The 22,255-nt window shown below is 45.1% G+C and overlaps 1 protein-coding gene and 1 long non-coding RNA gene across 5 annotated transcripts in view; one reads left to right on the top strand and one right to left on the bottom strand.

Annotated features, from left to right (window-relative positions):
- The window catches only part of DDAH1 (dimethylarginine dimethylaminohydrolase 1), a 163,463-nt gene extending 159,714 nt beyond the window's left edge, over nucleotides 1–3,749 (top strand). For all 3 annotated transcript variants that reach the window (XM_029948957.1, XM_029948958.1, XM_029948959.1), the window contains exon 6: nucleotides 719–3,749. In XM_029948957.1, the coding sequence (XP_029804817.1) occupies nucleotides 719–835 (117 nt within the window). In that variant the 3' untranslated portion in view covers nucleotides 836–3,749. The remainder of the gene's footprint in view (nucleotides 1–718) is intronic.
- LOC115299560 overlaps nucleotides 1–22,255 on the bottom strand; it is a 50,532-nt gene that overhangs the window by 18,569 nt on the left and 9,708 nt on the right. For both annotated transcript variants that reach the window (XR_003912240.1, XR_003912239.1), the window contains exons 2-3: nucleotides 17,129–17,273; nucleotides 15,859–15,921 (exon numbers count right to left, since the gene is read on the bottom strand). This is a non-coding gene — a long non-coding RNA (uncharacterized LOC115299560). The remainder of the gene's footprint in view (nucleotides 1–15,858; nucleotides 15,922–17,128; nucleotides 17,274–22,255) is intronic.

Raw genomic sequence — 22,255 nt, forward strand, 5'->3', positions numbered from 1 at the left:
TGGAGCCCAGCTCTGGCTCCGGCACTCTTAATTAGCCACAGTACTGAATTTTAAGGAACAAAGTGCTTCCTGGAGAAGCATGGTAGATTGCTTTTAGACAGTGTGTTTTCAAGCGATTTTGTTGTTGTTTTTTTCTTGAATGTGTGTTGTTTGATCATCAGAGAAAAATCTGTGGGCTGTTAATTTGAAGTTTTGACACATGCTTTCTATTAGTGTCAAAAGATGCTATAAAATTCACACCTGTAATTTAAAAGCAGTTTGACCTGAAACACTTCACTTAAATTCTATTTTTTCAGGTTTTTTCAGTGGTGTTGGAAAGGAAAGAAACACTAAAGTACAGTTAAGAGGGTTTTAAAGTGCGGAGAGGGAGAGCACTGTTCAGACTGAAGAAACTGCCACCGCCTTTCACATGTCACTCAATCTCCCAGTGACAGCGGCAGAGCGGAGGGGTCTCTAGGAACAACCACATCTTTAACACATCTTCGACTTTGAGGTTAAAGCACAGCGCTAGTGGTTAGCCAGCGCCGCTCGCCCCATCAGTACGGCTGTGGGCACATGTGTGGTCTAGACTGCATGCACGTCTTGGGGTTACATGGCTGAGAAGCCTAAACGTCACAAGCCAAACTAATGCTCCGCACGAGGCGAGGAGGTGGGGTGGGGGGTAAGACAGGCAGAAGCATAATCCTCCTTCTTTGCCTGTCCTTGATTCCTGCTGCAGGTTTATGAGAAGCTGAAGGACTATATGCTGATCCCCGTGAGCCACTCTGAACTGGAAAAGGTGGACGGGCTGCTCACATGCTGCTCGGTTTTAATTAACAAGAAGGTAGACTCCTGAGTTGCAGTCCCCCCCTTGTAGCCGGCAGCGCTGCACTCACAAGGCCGGTAGCTGTACCACTCCTGTCGTGTTCGTTGACAATCTACTGTGCCACTGTGCTACTAACTCTGGTTTACGGAAGTCTGATTCCATGTTTGCTTCGCTCTGCACCCTCCTCTCCCTCCCCGTGCGGTGGTACCTAAGCTGTGGGTTTTGCTAAATGAATTAAGCAATCTAGAAAACATAGAGCTAACGAATTATTGAACTGTGATTAATAATAGTAAAGAAACACTCATTTTAGTGTTTGTATTACCGGTGTGAAATATATATATGCTGTTTAGTTGCCAATCTATGCTAAAGAGCGTCTTCTTGATCAGTCAGATAGGCTGGGTTGTTCTGTTTTGTTTTGTTTTTTCTCTGTATCATTAATCATCTTTGATTCCTATAAAATTCCCTGGTCCCTGGATCCTCCCCCTTTCCTTCTTTTTTTTTTTTCCTCATCTAAACTCTGGAAATTTTGTTTCTAGTTATATTCCTTTGCCTTTCCCACTTCTGTTACCTTCAGTAAAATCCATGGTCTTGCCTTCTGGATAACTTCCTACAGGACTCCCCCCTCCTCCCCCAAATCTGCCACATCCGTCTCCTCTGGTTCGTGGCTACATACTTGGCCACCACCTCCATTCTCCCCAGGAAAGGCAGACAGGTCCCTCAGCAGAATTGTGACCAAAATCAGAGTGGCTGTGTGGGGAAGAGTTAACTACACAGAGGCATATCCTGACGGGGTTTGCCCCGGATAACCAAATTCCAGAAGAAGTAAGGCACCGCACCTAGGAAGGTAAATTCACCTCCAGAAGGTTGCTAAGGGATCATAGATCAAAAGCTTGAAAACACCATATCGGTACAACGGCTTAGAAAGTATTTAAGTCAAAATTTCATGAATTTTTGCTTTATCACTAGCCATTTATAGACCTTGAAGTATAGTTTTATTTATTCCATCAGCTCATTTCTGTTCCCCCCCCCATCGTGACTCACCCTATTTCCAGCCTTCTATCCCCTGCAGTTATCCTGGTCTAGCGAAGTTATTTCTTTCAGAAGAGGCATTGCATCTAAAAGTGATTATTGATGGTCTAGTGGGAGTCAGATGGAGCATGTACAGGAAGTGATCCGCTTGGTGCTTGAAACCACAGACCATGGACAATTCTGCTTTGAAATACCTATGATTATGTACTGTGGAATTCAGTTAACACTTCTTTCCTCTCGAGCTTTTAAATTACACAGCCTATAACTGATGCCAATCTCTTGCAGAGAACAATGCCGCAGTGAAGGGAGAGATCATTGTCCTTTACCTAAATCTGAAGGAATCAGCCTCTTAGCCGGCCAAGGAAAGGTACTTTCCAAGGAATGGTGCCTAATCCAGGCATGTCATCAAACTTCCCAGTCATCTCCACCTTTCCTGTATTGCCTATAGCTTGTTGTTCAAGACTAACAATCAGGGGGATGAAGAAATATGATTCCAAGTCTTGCTTTGCCTCCCTATGTATTTCTAGCCAATCATATCTTAGGTTTAGTGACCAAATGGAAGTGATAAGCCTCTGAGAAAACCAAGACATCTTTAACTACTATCTTTATCATTTATTTGATGATCTCATGCTAGAATTTGAAGAATTCCTTTCCCCTCCTTGTTGCTTAACTTTAAATTCATTTCACATGCAGATATCTTAATTATAGCATCCCATGAATGAACCGGATATCATGGTCACTGTCATATTTGGAATTGTCTCATCATGGGTGAATAACTTTTTACCAGAGAGAAAATGAATGTTACCCACATGCTCAAGTTAATAAGGAAAAATTGTCCTCCACAATTATGGCCCTGAGCTGGCAAAATGAGAACTTCTCCCTGAAAGAGTTCAGCATCTCAGAAACAACCTCAGGAAAATTAACCCAGTGAGCCATGTTTGGCTCTACTAGTAAAGCTAAGCAGCATATAATTTTTAATATCTTCACTTCTGTCACCCCCAACTGAAGAACTGTGTTATAGTCAATTGCAGGTGGATAGATTTTTCTTCTGAACAACCTGTTCTGCAGAAGGCTGTTTTCCACCTTTCCTTTCCTTTGCTTCTTTCCCTCTTTGCCCCTTTGTCTCAAGGAATCACTTAGAGTCTGTGTGCCTCTTCTACAGAATCTTATTCATTGCTCTGTCACTGACAGGCTGTCTTCTTTGGACTCCCTGTGTGATATGATGGTGTGAAAACCCCAAATATCTGCAGCAGTGTAGTAATATTTTTTTAATGTTCTTGTCAGCATAATGTTCTCTTTTCGGAGGAAAGAGAACCTGTTACACAGGTTCCCCTTTGGTCCGTTGTGATTTATAAGGATAAATAAACTAACAGAAACTGCTCTTTGGCATTGTGAAGACGTTAGGAATTGTATTAAAGTAAGGAAAAGTTGAGTCAGAATTACTTAATCAGTTCAATCTAATAGGGGCAATATAGAGAAAGTACATTATTTAGCATTATCTCTTCAACTCTGATGAATTGCTCTAGAAAGCAGGCAGATCTCTAGTGTGTATTGATTGCTCTTTAAGCTGCTGTGAACGGATTACTCAGGCTATCTCTTCATCTCTAAGGGGGAAATAGTCTGTAGATGAATAATGTGACTTACATAGAGTTGCATGTTAGTCTTTGTAATTATTTAATCTTTAACATTCTACAGAACTCAGACATAATTTCAACATGGTGTTAGATTTGTGCATTTTGTTTTGCTGACCGTTACATTCCAGCCAATGTATGGTTATCCACTCTGTGTGCCAAAACCAGTAATGCCTTTCACGGCTCTTTAGTCCAGAGAAGTTCTGCACTGATTTTAGTCTCCTGTTGTCCTGATCCTACAAGTATACCACTCACGATGGAATAAAGTGTGAATTGTACTGTGACCAGCAGCATGTGTCTCTTTTTTTGCAACAAAAACCGCTGGAGTAAATGAAGTCACCATTGCTTTGCTGTCAGAGAAGGGAAGTTTTCTCTGTTGTCCCATAGTCAGAAATACTGTGCCTGTAAATCCATTGCCATCAAAAGCTTAGGTCGCAATGATATTTGAAGTGATACTTCATGCCTCAGGCACGACAGAGGGTCTGGTACCCGTGCGAGGTCAGGAGGTCTTGACTTCCCATGCGTCCTCCTTCAGGCCCCCCTGTTCCCTCTCACCCCTAACTGTGGTCCGCCCGTTACATGGTTCAGCCATGGAAACCGTGGGACAGTTTTTTCCTGTGGGCATGCAAGAGTTTGGTTTTGGTTTTTGTTTGTTTTACAGGAAGCATCTTTTAGGAAATTTGCAGATGTTTTAATGAGTCTTTTTTATTTCCAACAATTTTTTTCCAGCTGAAAGAGGCTTTATCATTTTCCTTTTCTGATTGTAAAAGTAATTGCTCGCTGTAAAAATAAAATTCTAATAATGCAAAAGGAAGTATAAAAACAAAAGTAAAGAAAAAATACCCAAAATTTCATCACCTAGAGATGTCCTTCTCAACATCTGAAGACTACCCACACATCTATAAAGAGATCCAGATATAAGTGTGGCATAATTTTACATCATCATGCTGCTCAGTAGCCTGCCTCCTTCACTTAACAATAGATTGCAGGCATCTCCCCATGTCGATAAATAGAGATCTGCACCATCAGTTTTAACAGCCCTGAATATTCCACGATACGGTTGTCGAAGCAGTTCTTTGTAATTTATATGGAGTGTTGTATCACAGATGTTCAGTACGCCCATGTTGCTAGTAGCCCGGGGTCTTCAAGCTGTCAGAAATGTGCTGCTTATGAGGTTTCACACACACTCAGAGTCCGTTCGATCTGATGCCTTCTCATGGTAACTGAATGGTACATGCAGCTGCTCACTAGAAGCACGTAGTAGTATTAAAATCCCTTGGAGACGTCATTGTTGTACTCCTACCTTCTCAGCTGACGTTGCATTGATTAGTTCTCCCTCATTTAGGCCAGCACTGAAATGGGCACAGAAGCTAAAAAATGCCAACTACCACCCCTGCACACCTGCCCTGGGCCCCTGTAGGCAATGGAACCTGCCACCTAAGTGCCAGAGTCCTTACGCCTCACAGAAGAGAAAGGAGACACTTTTTAAAGGAAGAGTCGGCAGGGCTTTCCTGACTGATCTTCCTCCCTTCCGGAAGGATGGCGGAAGGTAAGAAGCGGGAAATCCCCTCTCGTGACAAGCCACACATTCTGGAAATGGGACTTTTTGCTGAATGAATAATGCTGGCCAGCAATCATTTTAGACAAGTGAGCACATATGTAACAAGTGCCCACACTGCCAGGCTCTGGGGTGCAGCTCCTGTCTCTCCAGAGCTGACAGTCTGGGAGGGCCAAGGGAGGAAGACGACGCAAGATCACACATGAGTGTGACACAAAAGAAGGTAAGGCGAGAACTAAAAAGAACAGCACCATGGTGCTTCTCAAGTCGGGGAGACCTGACGGAGGAACTAGGATTTGATCTGGGCTTGGAAGGACAGCCCTGGCTTCAGGAGGCCAAGATGGGAGGCCAGGTATTTGAGGCTGAGGAAGCAGCATGAACAAAGGCATGGAGGTGGGAGCGCACAGTGTGCGTCACAGACGCTCCTCTCGTGGGGGCGCCTGGGGAGTCCTGTCGGGTTAAGTGTCTGACTCCTGATTTCAGCTCAGGTCATGATCTCGGGGTCATGACATGGAGCCCCATATGAGCAGTGGAACCTGCTTGGGATCCTCCCCCACCCCGTCTCTCTCTCTCTCATTCTCTCTCTCTCCTCTTCCCCATACCCCTCTCAAAATAATAAACATAAAAAAAGAAGTACCCAAGTACCTATCATGTACCAGTTAACTGTGCTAGACCCTGGGGGCACAGTGGTGACAGGACCTGCCCTCCTGGTGTTCACGTCCACAGAGGAAGACAGACACTAAACACGCTGTGGCAGGTGTATGAAGATCGTAGAAGGAGAATGGTGTGTGCAGAGCAGAGGGTAGGGGTCAGCAAGGAGATTCATTGGACTGAAACAAGGGGAAATATAAGAACACAGTGAGGCCATGCAGGTTGGGATGTCAAGAGTCTTTCCAGATAAAAGGGGATGCCAGGACTGAAACGGCAGTCTGTGAGGATCCCCTGAAGACTTGGGAGTGGCATTACTGGCTATAGCAGCAGCAGAGACTGGCATTTCCCTGAGTTTAATTTCCCCTGGTTTAATTTGTCACTTAAATATCTCTTCTCACCACCAAAATGGAGCCTGAAAGCTGGGCAGTTATCTCTCTATATATATTTTCTCTCTTGAAAAACAGATTAATAACACCTTTCCCTCCCAACTCCAAAGGCACGTTTTCAACACAAACGAGATGAAAAGAACTCAAGAGTTCTTTGGAAGAAAGGTATAAGGTAAATATCATTATCATCATCATTATCCTCATTAACTCCTATCACAGCAAGTCGGGATCCCATCAAAATGTCATCTTCTATTTGAAACATCAATCACCGCTCCAGAAATAACTCAAGATTTTCATCATTGATGCTGCTAAGCTAGCCTGACAGCTTCCGTGGCGAATTCACAGGCTTCCATGGTAGCCGCCACGGCTGTTCTGGAGACACGCTTGCATGAGGGAACTGTTGGCAAACTGGAATGTTCCCTACCCGCCTCCCCCCTCTAAACACTCATTTCTAACTCAGCGAAAGCTGGCCTCTTACAGCACAAGATAACTGGGGTTATCGGCCTTTTAGGAGAATGTGTAAGAGCCAAATATGTTACTGTCACTATAAATAAGTAAAAGATGCAAACCAGTATGCCAGCTAACCTCTTGGTAAAACACAGCTTGGGCTGGCTTGTGACATGAATGCCGAAAAGTAGTGATGGATCCCTAGGTCGTAGGAAGCCCCCTCTATTTAAAAATAGAAAGTTTAGTCATCCAGCTATGAATACAAAGAAAGAGCTTGAGTAAGTTAACACAGACCTAAGAGAACAACTTGGTTTTTGTATGCTTAAGCTTTAAAAATAATTTTTTTTAAGTTCTTGCTCATGGACAAAGAAACATATTGATTAGCTAGGACTTTGGGGTAGAACTCAGAGGACGACAGCTCCAAGTTAAATTAGGAAACTGTGTGTTGCGTGTTGAAATTTTCCACTATCTCTCAAGGGTACAAAGACTCCACATATTTCACATTGATGCAGGAAACGTTCAGGAACCAAAGCACTTCTGATTCTAAACAACAGCCAAGCTGTGTGAAATGTTACCTCTTCTACCTCTGGAAAGAGCCTGTGGAATAAACACATTCATGGATCCAACAGAGGCTTCAGATTCCAGGGCAGGACATGAACAAAATCATCTGCTTTGTTTACGTGGGATCCATGTGAGCATATGAGGTCCCCTAGTTAATGCTTGGACGACGACAACATGGGGCTGGCTTCCTTTCTAGGCTTGATAATAATTGGGGGAGACCAAAGGAACACTGCTATCATGGAAGGACAGTAACAAGAAGTTTATCTGATAAGAAATAGAATTCTCCCCTCCTTAGATCAGATAAAGAGACTTGAATGATGGTCTGTGTCAGAGGTGTGGATGTTCAAGGTACAAACAAGGGCTGGTGACAACCAGAAACCAGCTCTCAGCAGCACCCTTAAGTCCAGCAGAACAAGGAAGAAATCATGCTACTGCCTCTGAGACAGAGAAAGGTCCACAGCTCTGGCCAGAGATCAGGTTCCAAAGCTGGGAATCCAACTTCAGCCTCTCTCTCTTTCCGCTCTCTGATCGGCCAGTGCCTCCACTGACTGAACAAAATGGCAAGATGGCCAGCGGGGGAGCCCAGGCAATGCCTTCTTCAGAGGCGAGCCTCCTGGGCCATAGAGCTGTCAGAGAGGGGCAGAGAAAGGATCTGAAGAGGGTGAAGGAATATCAGCACAATGCCACACCATGAAAATGAGCTCTTACTGTTTTAGAAAGGGCCATCACCAAATCTGTCTCTCAAGGTTGGCATTTAAATCGTATTTCTTGGCAAATTGCTCAGGCACATGCCAGTTCTATGGTCTGGTTCTCCCTCTCTCAATATCAGAAAATGATTGGAGCAGAATCAACAGTAGGACAGGAGTCTGCAGAGCCTGCGGGTGACAGAACATCGCATTCCAGACCCATGAGTCCTGGACCTCTTTAGTAAGCACTGTGTTATTTCTAAAATTAGAGCAGTCCCTTGGGCACCTGGTGTTCAAAAACAGCTAGGTGCCTTTTTACAGCAGGCTCATAACCTGCTGGCGACAGGAACTTGTTTAGGATTCCAAAGAACCTACATTCTCTGTCACCCCTTCTGTTCATACACACAGCCAACCCTGCCAGGCACAGGCTGTGTTTGGTCATGGTTATGTTGTTCGTGGGGATATTACTTAGTCTCAGCTAATAGCAGTTAGTTCCCCGTTCCTGGAGGTGTCCAAGCAGCGACTAAAGGACCACATCCAAGAGTGGTTGTAGAGAGGTCACTCTAGCCGATAAAATCTGATACAGATAACATCTAACATCTTTTACCTCCTTGAAATTCTATAATTAGGTTTTGTGCTGTTCTGATCCTGGGTGACTTTCCTTTTCACTCTGAGCCCCACCCTCCAGTCTCTCAAACATATGAACATTGTTCTCATCTATTAAATAACAATAATAATAAAAGTTCAACTTGTAGCATGATTGCATGGGGAGAGCTGTGAACTGACTTGCCAACAAAACTGAGGAACATTTTTTTGATGGGTCATTTTTTACAGGCTTATTCAGGTATAAGTGACAAAATGTAATGTATTTAAGTTGTACAGAATGGTAATTTGATATATGTATCCATAATAAAATGATTCCCACAGTCAAGTTAACACATTCATTACCTTTACACAGATAGTATATTTTAGTGAAATACTCAAGACCTACTCTTTTAGCAAATATCAAGTATACAATACAGTATTATTAACTGCAGTCTCCAATCTGATCACTAGGTTTTTTTTGAAGGATAGTTGACACAGATTTTTTTTTTTTTTAAGAAATATTTAAAGCCTCTGGAAATGGTTGTTAAGTGCATGCATCAAGGGAAGAAACAGTCGAGAAAATCTGCTAAAATTGGTAAGATCACTGAGAATCTTTGGTATTTGCACCCTTCTTTCTCCTTTCCCAGCTCAGTGAGAGAGACCTCCACTCCAGACAGAGAGCTTTCTCCCCACAAGTGAGAGGAGAGACTTCTCCATTTCTCACCTTGCCCAAGATTAAATTCTGGGCAAGTGTGGCTGCAAAGTGGGGCTCTCCTCTTCCTCCCAACTTCAAGTGTACGGGACATTGGCTCAATGTTGAGCACTGCACCAAGAATATGAGGCCTTGAACGCCCTTCCCCCAGCTAATGGGGTGGAGGTTCAGGCCAGAAGAGGCAAGCCAAAAAGACTTGAGCCTACAGTCTCTCCTCCACCACTCACCAACTAAAGCAAAGACCTCACTTAGAGAGGAACTCCCCATTTCCCCTGCCCCCAGCTAGAGCCAAGCATCAGAGATTTTGCCCAGGGGGAGAAAGCAGGCTATAGAACCAAGAGGTCTAAATTCCTCACAAAGAACTGACTTCATCTGCAGAGTATAAAGTTCAAGTCTAAAGGTGCTCTCAGCAGATAGCCTCTCCTCTGCTATCCCGTCTGCTGCTCTCTTGAGGTGTATTCAATATACTTCTATCGCCTTTAAAAAAATAATAAAAAATAAAGGCACTCAAAAACAGTGGAGGTTGTAATGAAAAGTAATTGGGAGGAGATTGGTAGATTCCTTGGAGATCTAGGCTAAACTTTAGTTAGTGGCTTGGAAAGGAAGAAGTAAAACTACCCCTGTTCACAGATAACATGATCTTTTTTTATATAAAAGCCTAAGGAGTCCACTAAAAAATGGTTAGACCTAATAAAGAGTGCGGCCAGGTTTAAGGATACAAGACCAATATCAAAAATCAATTGCGTTTCTATATACTTGCAATGAAACATCTGAAAGTGAAATGAAGAAAACAATTCCATTTACAATCATGTCAGAAATAATAAAATACTTAGGAACAAATTAATAAACACAAAACTTATACTCTGAAAATGATAAAATATTGTTGAAAGAAATTAAAGAAGGGCTAAATAAATGGAAAATTCTCTCATGTTCATTGATTAGAAGACTTAATAGTGTTAAAATGGTGATACTTCCTAAATTGATTTACAGATTCAATGCAAAACCTGTTAGAATCCCAGATGACTCCTTTGTGGAAATTAACAAACTGATTCTAAAATTCATATGGATTTACAAGGAGTCTCCTACAGCCAAACAATAGTGGAAAAGAAAAACAAAGTTGGAGGATTCACACTTCCCAATTGCAAACTTCAAAAGCGACAGTCATTAAAACAGTGTAACACTGGCCTAAGGATAGACATAGAGATCCACAGAATAGAACTGACAGTCCAGAATAAATCCATGTTTTTATAATCGATTAATTTTCACCAAGGGTGTGAAGACTATTTAATGGCGGAAAGGACAGTCTCTTCAACAAATGCTGCTGGGCCATCTAGATGCCCACATCAAAAGAATGAGGTCGGACTCTTCCCTCATACCATCTACAAAAATTAACTCAAAATGGGCCAAATATCGAAATATAAATGAAAAAATATAAAACTCTTAGAAGAAAACATAGGAGCAAAGCTTCATGACCTTGAAATTGGCAATGGTCAAATCCCTTAGATATGACACTAAAAGCCCAAGCAACCAAAGAAAAAAGAAATAGCAGTTTCTCAAAATTGAAAACTTTGTGCTTCAAAGGACACAATCAAGAAAGTTAAAAGATAACTCACCAAATTACATCTCAGTAACACTGCTTTTTTTAATAACAGTAATAATACTCTTCATATCTCAAAGGGTACATCATATGAGATAATTTATGTGAAAGTACTTGAGACCCTATGCAGTGCTATACAGATGTAGCCTGTTATATTCTTGAATGGGATCAATCAGCTTTTCACCAGCACCTGTCAGTACAAAACTTATACGCCGCCATTCCTAAAACTACCTTAGCCCCCAATTAGATTTCCCTTTCTTTAGTAGTTAAAATTCATGGACAAATTCATTCATTTGAAATAGCTCTGCATAATAATTGCTGTGGAATGCTTCTTACCATCACAGCCTTTTTAGAAGAGGAAATAACATTTCTTTTATATGTTTTCCTAAAATTCAGCTCAAGTGTGCATAATTACCACACATCCCAAGTTCCTCGATGCGTCAACCGTGAAGTCCACATACTGTATATAATAATTTGCTAACTGGTATTCATTCCTTTCCTCTCAAGTTCCCAAACCCCTCATTATATCTTGGCCATCACTATGCCGTTCTGGGCTGTGGTGAACAGCAGCAGTCTGAATAAAGCAAAAGGAGATGAGATATTTGCTCAAAGTGGTGAGGCTGAGAATAAAATTGAAAGCATCTGGTTTTTGGCCAGGTGAGCCTATGAATGCAACATCACTGCACCATTTTTAGACAGAAAGAGAGTGAAATCGAGTTGCCCTTTCTGGCGGCGTTTTCTTTGCTTGGCTGATCTGGCTGATCCTGCAGTCTAAATAACCCTAGCTTCCTCATCCAATTATACAGCCCTGGGCCCCACTCACGTTTCAGGTGGCAGGGAAGCAGCTGATGCCTTCTTGATCTCTTTTTTTAAAAATAGTATTTAATGATAAGAGCTTTAAAAAAAAAAAAAAGCTCTGTGTGCCTAGCATGGTGCCGGGAACCTCCTCACAAGTTGCCCTATGAAGCAGGTGACAATACTGAGGCCCAGAGACAGTCATGGGACAAAGTCACACCACTCGTGAATGTAGCACCAGGGTTCAAACCCTGATTCTGTCTGGACAGCATGGCCTGTGCTAGTCGGCAGTATTCTGGGCAGCACACTGGAGCACCAGCCCCTAGTAACAGTTCAAAATGTTACCAAGTCAACAGGTCAAGCCATTTCCAGAAGGTATAACGTTTTCCTCTGCTTTTCCATATTAATCCAGATCTGAGAGTATGAATTGCCCCTCTCTCCCAGAGACATCCCTTGGCTGAGCCTTAAAAACAAAGGAACCCTGGACATCTTTGGTTGCCAGCAGCAGTTTTTGTAGAAAAAGTGTGGAGTAACAGCACCCTCCGGTGGTCATTTGCATTTTCTCATGTGGCCTTGAGGCCAGGAGACCTGGGAAGAAGGCTGCTGCTGTGCTGTTGCTGATCGGGTGGCCTTCAAGGTACATACGGCCCCCACGACTGGGCTGTGGACGTGACCTGGGCAGAGCCCATGGCTGGGGCCCTCCCGCCTTGACTGAAACCAGAAGTGGAAGGTCCAAACCGAGGTGTTTAAGACCCATGCAGACCTATATGAAGTCTGAAGGCTTCGTGGCCAGGAGACTGCCCCCTCCCCACCCCACCCCACCTCCCTCCCCCCCACCCACCCACTCCTTGGCCCACACCTGCATTTCTTCCCAGGAAGCACCAGCTCCAGATAAAGCTTTGTTCCCTTGCTGGGGAAAAAAAGTCACCAACCCTGGGGTAGAGGTAAGACTTTAATTAAACAATTAAACACTTAAAAATATTTTTTAACATTGATTTATTATTGAGAGACAGAGCATGAGCATGCGAGGAGCAGAGAGAGGAGGCGACACAGAATCAGAAGCAGGCTCCAGGCTCTGAGCTGTCAGCACAAAGCCTGACATGGGGCTGGAACTCAAGAGCTGTGAGATCATGACCCGTGCCGAAGTCGGACGCTTAACTGACTGAGCCACCCGGGAGCCCCTCTTACTCACCTTTTTATTCAATTCAGGGCCTCAGTCTGAGGACTGAGGACCACCCATATGGAGAAGGGCAATCTGCTTTACTCAGTCTGCACATTCTAATGTTAATCTCATCCACAAACATCCTCAAAGACACACCCCAAAGTAATATTCAACCAAATATTTGGGCATCCCATGGCCCAGGCAAGTTGACGCATAAAATTAACTATCCCATTTGGCAACAGCCCCTGTCGGCACACCACTTTTTGGTTGTTTGTGCCCAGCCTGCTCTCACCTTAGATAGCAGAGGCTAAGGGCAGAAACAGCCTTTCCTAGCATCAGACCCCCAGTGTCCGACACAGTAAGTGCTCAAGATGTTGTAACACATAAAAACAGACAAATGAACAAACTCACAGATGTGGGCCCAATCTGAAGAATATATAATACTTGTCTCAGCAGACCCCTGTGCCCTTATAGAGGACAGTGAGCTCTGAATTAGGGGCCGTGCATGTCCTCACATGACCGGAGCTTCATATGACACACGGCAGGTGCTCCATAAATACTTGGTGAGCCAGGGATCATCGGGTGATCCCCTTCTCAGAGAAGGCGAAGGCTTGGCTTTTCCCTGGAGCTGACTGAAACCACCCTCCCTTCCTGTGTGAGAACAAGCTTTTACAAATTGGTTTCTTTTACATTCTCTTCAGATTTCAGAAATCTTTGTTTGTAAAATCCCGGCCTTGCCTCTTGTCACCACAGCTACCCAGAAACTGTTGGAGTCCCACGGGACCCCTTCGGGGAAAGCCAGGAAGAGTGTGCAATTAGTGCCATCCGTGAGCAACCAGTGACAGCAGCATGAGCCCTTCCAGGGGAGAATGGAAAGCCTGATTCAGATGGAGCCTGTCAGAGCCCGTGAGCTTGCTGAGCTCCTGGAGAATCGTCCTAATGCTGTGAGACAGGTTTCTAGAACAACTGGGAAAAGGGTGAAGAGACCCAGTCCAAGCTCTTCCTACTTGCCGGAAGTCTCTGCTATTCAGAAAAATGCAAGAAAGAGAAAGATTTCTCTAGCTTTTGGGTTTCTGTGTCTTAGATTTGCTTGTGGAAAACAGTGATGGTGGACCCAGAGAGTCACAAAAGTATGGGAGCTCATCAATCCCCAGTGCCTCAGGCAGGAGGCTAGGCTCAAACCCCCAGTGAGTCACAACTTTTGGTTGCACACAGAAGTGCTACAGGGTAGTCGTGAAGATGTGAGCTCTGGGATCAGAGCTGCCCTCTAATCAAGAATCTATCAGGGGCACCTGGAAGGCTTAGCTGGTTAAGCGTCTGACTCCAGCTCAGGTCATGATCTCACAGTTTGTGAGTTCGAGCTCCATGTCAGACTCTGTGCTGACAGCTCAGAGCCTGGAGCCTGCTTCAGATTCTGTGTCTCCCTCTCTCCCTGTCCCTCCCCCACTCACACTCTGTCTCTCTCTCTCAAAAATAAATAAACATTAAATAAATTTTTTAAAAAAGAATCTATCATCTCCTGGCCTGGCCTATTACAGTGGTGACACCAAAAGGTAGCTTAGAAGGGCCTTGGCCACCCGTGAGCTTCATCAGACCTCAGCCTATTCCAGACGAAGGCAATAACCATCATTGTAATGAAATATTCTTGACCTTATGTGACTAACCCATATAAGAAAATGTAGGGGGTTTTGTTACACACGAGCCAAGTTAATGCGGTGTGCGTTTGACACACACAGCTTCCAGACAAATGCCCTCTCGGTTCCCCCAACATCCCAAACCAGGTCACTACCCTAAGCCAAATTCTGGAGCCAACACCGGCAAAGCATTTGCTTTCAGTTTCCTCCCCTGTTAAAACAATAAAAGTTGATATAGCGATTGAGTACTTTCTGTTTTCCAGACTGAGCTAGATATTTTTATGTGAACTTTCTTATGTAATCCTCACCACACAGCACGAAGTCACGCCTTTCCTCTCTGTGCCTCCGTCTGTCAGGTTGTAAAATAGAGATATAATGCCCGCTTCTTGGGGGTGGAGTAAAAGGTAAAAGGTTACTTGTTTGTCTCAGTTCATCTGCCTCATAATACACCCCATTCCCGTATTAGTCATTTGATTCTGGGTCCTGTGCTAACTGGTCATCTCCCAGCACTGATGTCAAGAGTCAAAGTTTATTCCATTCTCCATATCTGGCTGCCCTTGGGCTCCCAACCTGGATGGCACGCCCTTCTCAGTGGCTTCTTCTCAGGAATACTTCCGTCTTGAGCAACTTTCTTCTCAGACAGACTCTTCTTCACTGAATTGCTGCAAACTTAACTGATTATTGGTAAAAATTCATATACTATTGTCCCTGGGATCTCAAAGTAAATCCTCACACTCCATGACTCTGTAGCTTTCTCTCTACCTGTTTCATCCCTGTCTGCAACAAGTACTCGCCTTTCCTTTTGCTAACTCCTTTCATCAATCTTTTTTTGGGGGTTATTTTATTTTATTTTATTTGAAAGAGACAGTGTGAGTGGGGGAGGGGCAGAGCGAGAGGGAGAGAGAGAATACCAAGCACCCTCTGCACCACTAGCACAGAGCTCAGTGCGGGGCTCAAACTCATGAAACTGTGAGATCATGACCTGAGCTGAAACCAAGAGTCAGACACTTAACCAACTGAGCCACCCAGTTGCCCTTCCTATCATTAATCTTAATGTTTGCCCAGTTCCTCCTAGAGATTTCAAATGTTATCTGACGTCAGAGTCGGATTGGAGAAGTCAGCCTCCCAAAGCCTCAAATGCTTCTTTGAGAAAATGACATTATACCTACCATGTAGGTCAGTGAGAGAATTTTAAAAGATACTATACATGTTCCTATTCTGTGCATTTTGAATACATCAGAGGTGCTCAATAAATGGAACTTTTCTTCCACCCTTATAAGGTCTGCCCCAGAAAACCCCAAAAGGACATGTGGGGAAAAAATCTAGCTCTGGTGTGTCAGCCCAGATTTGGGAAGGTCCAGAGCCAGCACAGCAAGACTTTCAAGGCCCAGGATCTGAACCCTGGCAGAGTGTGGCCTCACTCAGGAATATAAGTGATTGTTGGAATCTGATGTAGTTAGAGACATAAAAGACAATCATCTCACATCTCTAGATCTTTCTACCTGGCAGATATCTCTAATACCACCAAATATGACTGTGCAGTACACAGCCAAACACAACTGCACATGCGGGTCCCGGGCATCTCCATGCTGTCCCCCACCCCACCCGGTCTAACTCACCTCCTGCCTCCATCTCTCCAGCCCCTTTGTTCTTTCCATTCTTCTTCCTCTTGTCATCCCTTCCTGTAAATGGAGATCATATTAATACCATGAGGTTGTTAAGTACATCAAGGTAGGTATGTCTAAAAGTGCCTTGTTAGCTGTAAAGTGCTATATGGAATTTATGTGTCCTTGTTTTATTTGTCAGTACAGGAACCAGCCTGTATGTGTCACATACCATCAGTTAAAGGGCTGGTTTTAGTTAGAGGTAGGGGGTTGTTTGTTTAGTTTTAGGGTCTTTGGCTCTTCTGTTTTCTTGATTTTGGGTTCTGGTTTCTCTGCACATTCCAGTTCTTTAGGGAATTGGTGGTATTTTTAAAAACCTAGCTGGCTTCCCAGTGTGGCTGAGATAGAGACAGGATTCTCTGGAGAACTAATTCACACTGTGCAGCTTGCTGCATAGACTTGCTCAGTCGAGAAGTGGCTCAACTATAAACTTGCACCTGGGACTCAGCATGTCTGTCCTTGTGACTTTTGATTTGGATTGGATCAGAAACCACAATATGTTTCCTTTGTCCTAAACTGCAAGATTCGTCCCTCCATATTGGCAGGTGCACAGACTGAGTGGCAAATGCAGTGGCTCCAGAGGACCCTTGGAGGTGGCCTGTGATGAGGGGAGCATGAGGCAGGCTGAGGGGCAAAGCACAAGCTAGCACCCACCCCCACCCCAGGTGGGATCTGTGTGCTATTCCTTGGATACTCCCAGCTACCCAAGAACAAAGGAAAGGGGTTTCAGTGCTTGCCATGGTCATGTGGGAAACTAAGGCAAATGAAAAATTAAATTCCCTTACTGCCTACAGCCCACTGACAAGCCCTTGAAGCCGGCAGAGTGACCTCCCTCTAGGAGCTCAGCTGCCTCCATGATGACACTTTGCTGGGGACAAAAGAGAACCTCAGCTTAACGTTATCCCAACCTCAAGGATCCTGTGAGTCAACTTCCTTTATCCCAATTGCCGGAAGTTACATGCTGGCAATCATACTCCAAGCTCATGGCCTCCCAGGATACATCTAATGGGTCTCATAAGTGAGGTTTTACTAAACGGTAACAACTGGTGTTTTCCTACCAGCAGTAGCCCTTCAAGGTCCTGAAACCTTGCTTCCAAAATTCCTTAGAGGCTTAGTCTATCGCTGACTCCCTCCCAACCTGAGGGTATACAGTGAATTACCCGTCACAACCCCAGTGCCACCCTTCCCGCCCGCAGGTCCTGTTACCATGCTTTAATAAAATCACCTTTTTGCACCAAAGACGTCTTCAAGAATTCTCTCTTGGTCGTCGGCTCCAGCCCACCCCAATATCACCTCAAAACTTCATCACCCCACTGGACCCTCTTGGGGGCTCAGGAACAATGCTCTGCTTCCCAGCCTGAGTTTGGAACCTATTGAGAAATAATACAAAAGACCAAGTAGTTGGAGACCAAAACATCTCATTGGTTACTGATATAGCTTAGGTTGGAAGATCTGACTTGTGTCTGTTGGCAAATGGAACCTCAGCTCCAGGCTGGACCCTTTCAGGGCAGTGCTGGACCAGAGCAAGCCTCCCAGAGCGGGGTGGGGGGCAGAGCCTGCCCGAGGAGCCAGCAGAGCATGTGGAGGAAAAAGTCAGGCACTGAGCCACGCTCCCAGTGTTCTTCCCCAATTCACCAAGTAGGAGGAACCCTGCCATAGACTAATCCTAGCCAAGGACTATTCTTGTCCCTCAAATTCTTAGTGAAGCAAATGCTGGTAGAATGACAATTTCCTTCAAGAGGTTACCTTGATCTATTCTGTTCTGACATGGTAATTAACACACCTCCATTCCATGCTCTTTCTGGTGTTTACCACAAACCCCCATTGTGCTCTGGCATTCACACCTCCCTCCACTGCAGTCACTTCTTCCATTGACCTAACACCCAACACCCAACACCCACTCACCACCAGCTGTAGTCTGAAGATACGCATGACATAGTGGCTTGAGTTAGCATTTCCTCTTAAACGTTTAAATGAAACAACCTGTCTCTCTTTTGTCCTTACATAGACAGGTTCTGTTGGCGGTTTCCATATTTTTGGACGCCAATGGCATTAGTGTTACATGAACCCACAACAACAATAAATGGAAAACCTAATCATTGTGGTTTTTCGCCTAAGTTTGTTCCATTTAAATGAGTCATACCATTAAGTAAATACACAGTTTCCTTTAAACCCTTAATCAGTTACACAAGAACCAAAGAGTTCACTCTGACCCTATGTTGCGTGAAGGTTTATTTCCTTGTTCTGTAAAACTTTCGTTCTTGGATTACACATTTTCAGGGACGAATGCCAATTCCTTCCTTTGCCCTCTGTCCTTTTCTGAGCATTGTATGTGTATATTTTCCTGTCAGCATCCCGGTCCTGCAAATACAAGCCACCTTTCCTGTTTTTTCAGCAAACTGAATCAATTCCAATTTTCTGCTGGGCTTCCCCATTAGTGTTTGGTGTGGGTGCTTTGCTGGATTGTTCCAATAAGCCTCCCACTCTGCTTCAAAGGCATCTAAGGTAGAGACCATACAGTGGAAAGGAACTGAACTTTCTGAGTTTCAGAGGCTAGGTCCTCTCCTGCAGGGCCCCAGCGGCTGGGCAGGTGTCTAAGGGAACCTGGCCGGTGGCTGCGCTCTCCCGCATGCTCCACTGTCTTCCGACAACACTTCACACTTCCTTCAGCTATGCACACACCGTCTGTATTTTCGTGACTTGCTCCACTGTCTTTCCCTTAGCTACTCGGCAAATCTGCCACAGCAAAACTCTGTCATATTCTTTGGATCTGTTCCAGCTAGCTCCTGACTCCTAGTGGGAGCTCATACTATCTGAGGAAAAGGGAAAGGATAAGAAAGAAGTGAGGAGCTCAGGAAGGGACCCACGCATCTGCTAGTACTCCTCCCCAGAAAGCTGTCCCCAAACATTTCTCATGGCCAGCTCCTTCCTTTCTGTCACTCCCATGTCTGTTCAATCTCACCCCCTCAGAGTGTCTGCATTCTTCCTAAAGGAGCCACCAAATAGGCACCCACGGACACATACACGCAGTCACCTTCTGTCTTCCTTCCCTGACTTATGTACCTCTGACTCTTCCCTATCTGAAATTATTTTAGCAGTACACTTAGTTATTGTCTGTCTCCCTCCACTAGAATGTAAGCTCCAGGAGGTACTTTGCTACAATATCTTACATAGTGCCTGGCATGGGGTAAGTGCGTAAAGAGTTCCAATCAAATGAATAAATGGAGAAAGAGAAGGAGGGAGAAAGGGGGTGTCTTCTCTCCCCCTTTGCCTGATTCAATCAACTTTTAAATATAGAGCAGTGGCAACCTCCACGGGGAGAGAGGAAACTGTTCTTGTGCCTTTTGCTGATCTTCCCCCTGGCTCTTCAGTGTAGACTACAGGATCCAGAAAACATCTTTGGTGGGAGAATGGGTGAGGGAAGTGAGAAACGTCTCAAGCCATTGATCCTTCAAGATGTAAAGAAGAATGCGGTAAGGAGCGTGGCGTCCAGAGGTGTGGAGCTGTCCTGTAGGCGGTTCCAGCCACGCGCTGCCCGTGTGCAGTAAAGGGACCCGCAGAGCGTCAGAAAACGGGGAACACGGTTTGCACAGACAGCCACAGGCATTTCCAGTACGTCACGGCACCCACGAACAGGTGGCACACTGCGGCCTCGGAAAGGCCAGGGGCCAGTTGCTCGTCCCCCTGCTTTGTCGTCTCTCCTTCGCTCCGTGCATCTGCTTCCTTCTCTGGCGGCGGACCTCTGCACAGGTGCTCAGGAGCCCCACAGACCCATTTCCCGACCGCAGGAGGAGAATCTGACAGGACCAGCCGGCAGCAAGTGTCAACACGCCCCCCCTCATCAGCTGTGGGGCAGGCTCATGTCCTATGCGTGGCAGCTGGGAGTGTTCAGAGACCGTAGTCTGTGGCTGAGGAATACCCAAAGGACGCTACCAACTTTTTAAAGTTTTTTTTACGTTTGTTTTTGTTTGTTTGGTTGGTTGGTTGGTTGGTTTTTTTTGAGAGAGACAAAGAGAGGCAGATTGTGAGCCAGGGACGGTCAGAGAAAGAGACAGAATCTGAAGAAGGCTCTGGGCTCTGAGCTGTCAGCACAGAGCCAGATATGGGCTCCAACTCACCAACCCTGAGACTGTGACCTGAGCCAAAGGCGAGGCTTCACTGACTGAGTCACCACCCAGGCGCCCCTCATCTTTACCTTAATCAACAGGTGGCGTGCTCCAGACTGATAACATCTGAGCAGCAGCTTATTGTCCTTTCTTGTCAAATGTCCAAATATTTTCCATTTGTTTTCTCTGTCATTAATCCACAGTCACTTAGCACTGGGAGCATAAAATACAACAGGTCACCCTATGCAATGTGTGCTGGGTCACTAGGGCATTAAGCACTTGTTTCCAGTGTCAGTGGATCTAAAGCAGCAATCATGAGTCAATGACAGAGGACTGTTTACTGACCTAACATGGCCTAAAGGAGCCACATGTGACAGAAATCCTGTGGGCAACTTTCCACCTTCCTCTTCCATTGATTCTGGGGCCTGAGAAAACAACGCCTGGAATGTACCCACCGAGTCCACCCATCTCAACCAAGCAGATTGTGTGTCCTGCATCCAAATACACTTTTCCATGGACAATTATCAGGCCAGCTCACAGCCTTATGCCTCCTCTTTCATGATTTCTGACTCATTCAAATGGTTTTCTGGCTGTTTAGCCCAGGTGTATGTGATACAAGATGAAACTAGGTAAAATCACACACTGGCTTTTTTGAATACTTGATATTTTTTAATCTGTGGGTTTTTTGTTTGTTTTTGAGAGAGAGTGAGTGCAAGCAGGGGAGGGGCAGAAAGAGAGGGAGAGAGAGAATCCAAAGCAGGTTCCATGCTGTCAAACTCAATCCCATAAACTGTGAGATCATGACCTGAGCCGAAATCAAAGAGTCAGACGCTTAACAGACTGAGACACCCAGGCGCCCCACTTGGTATTTTTCAATTGATTGACCTTTGAGCACAGTGTTCCTTTGTTGTGGAAAGTTCGTTCAACAGACTGGGGTGGCAGGGAGGGTAAAACAAGTAGGCTTCAAGGAGAGAAGTTGCCGTGCACGTTAATGTAAGATTTGTCGTAACTGTGGACAGGCGCATATCTCCAAAGACGAGGATTCCTTTGGAGAAATATTCCTGTCCTAAGAAGTGCACTGCAGTTATGTTTCCACCACTATCCTGGCTTGTGGAGAGGTTTGGGGCCAGTTCTGCTCGTTTCATGGTACTGAACACCCAGGTACTGCTCTGTGAAGGCCCTCTAGGTGACCAAGACTTCAATCCTGGAGCTTTTAAGTGTCCTGGGCTATTGGAAATGGGGCTTCCCACATAGTATGAGGGAACAGCTGATCCTGGAGCACAGGTGGTTGCTTTCGGACCTAGCTAATCATCACTGTGACTGAAGCCAGTGAGCAGTCCCCACCACAGGTGAACAGGACGTCTAATCTAGGTGCTGGGGACAGATAGGGGTCTCCAGGGCTGTGAGCTCATGAGCCGGGGGCCATGTCCCAGTGGAGCACAGCTCTCTCTCTGTCCCTGAGGTCCTTCCTCTCCCCCAGCCCCCAGCCTGTGGGATCTTTGGTCTCAGGACAGAGCTCTGTTTGCAATTATGCAGCTATGCATCCGGCTCTTTCTGTCTTACACCTGTACCAGGGACTTTTGAACTTAAACATTACTAATTCACCTCCTTTATTCTCTGCCTCAAGAGTAACATCCTTCCCCTAAAGCACTGGATGACTCATATCTAGTTTTCTGGGCTGGGAGGAAGACCTTCAGGGTGCAAGAGAAGAAAACCAGAGAGGGCAGAGTTGGAAGTATTGTAAGGGTTGAGCGGTGGTTGAGAACACAGAAATAATTCCTTAAAATGTTATCCCATTTCGTATGCATTAGGCATTGTACCCATACCATAATGCTTGGTACTGTGGAGTTTTGTGGTCTTGTTCACACGGTTTCCTGCAGGGCTACAGGACAGACAAGTGGACCTGACCTTGAGGAGAAAGCGAGGAAAGTGGCTAGATTTGGCTTGGGGCAGCACAACGGGGGCTGAACTGTGGCTGTCCAGATGCAGAGTTGACTAAGGGGCCAGATCTTGGGAAATGTACTGATAATGAGGTTTCACCTCCTTTTCCTTTAGGAGACCAGGATTCCAGGCCTCACCTCCAGCAATGAAGGTGTGTTTCTCCCCTGAAGCAGTGTCCTTTCAATTATTTCTTGGGTAAGCTGACCTAGAGCTGAGTGAAGGGGACAAAAATAAGCAAGTATCTTCTCTTTCTGCCTGGGGTGAGTCAGGCCTAGATTCTGAGGATGAACATAAGTGAAACCCTC

The sequence above is a fragment of the Suricata suricatta genome, chromosome 8 (assembly GCF_006229205.1).
Source record: "Suricata suricatta isolate VVHF042 chromosome 8, meerkat_22Aug2017_6uvM2_HiC, whole genome shotgun sequence".
Lineage (NCBI taxonomy): Eukaryota > Metazoa > Chordata > Mammalia > Carnivora > Herpestidae > Suricata > Suricata suricatta.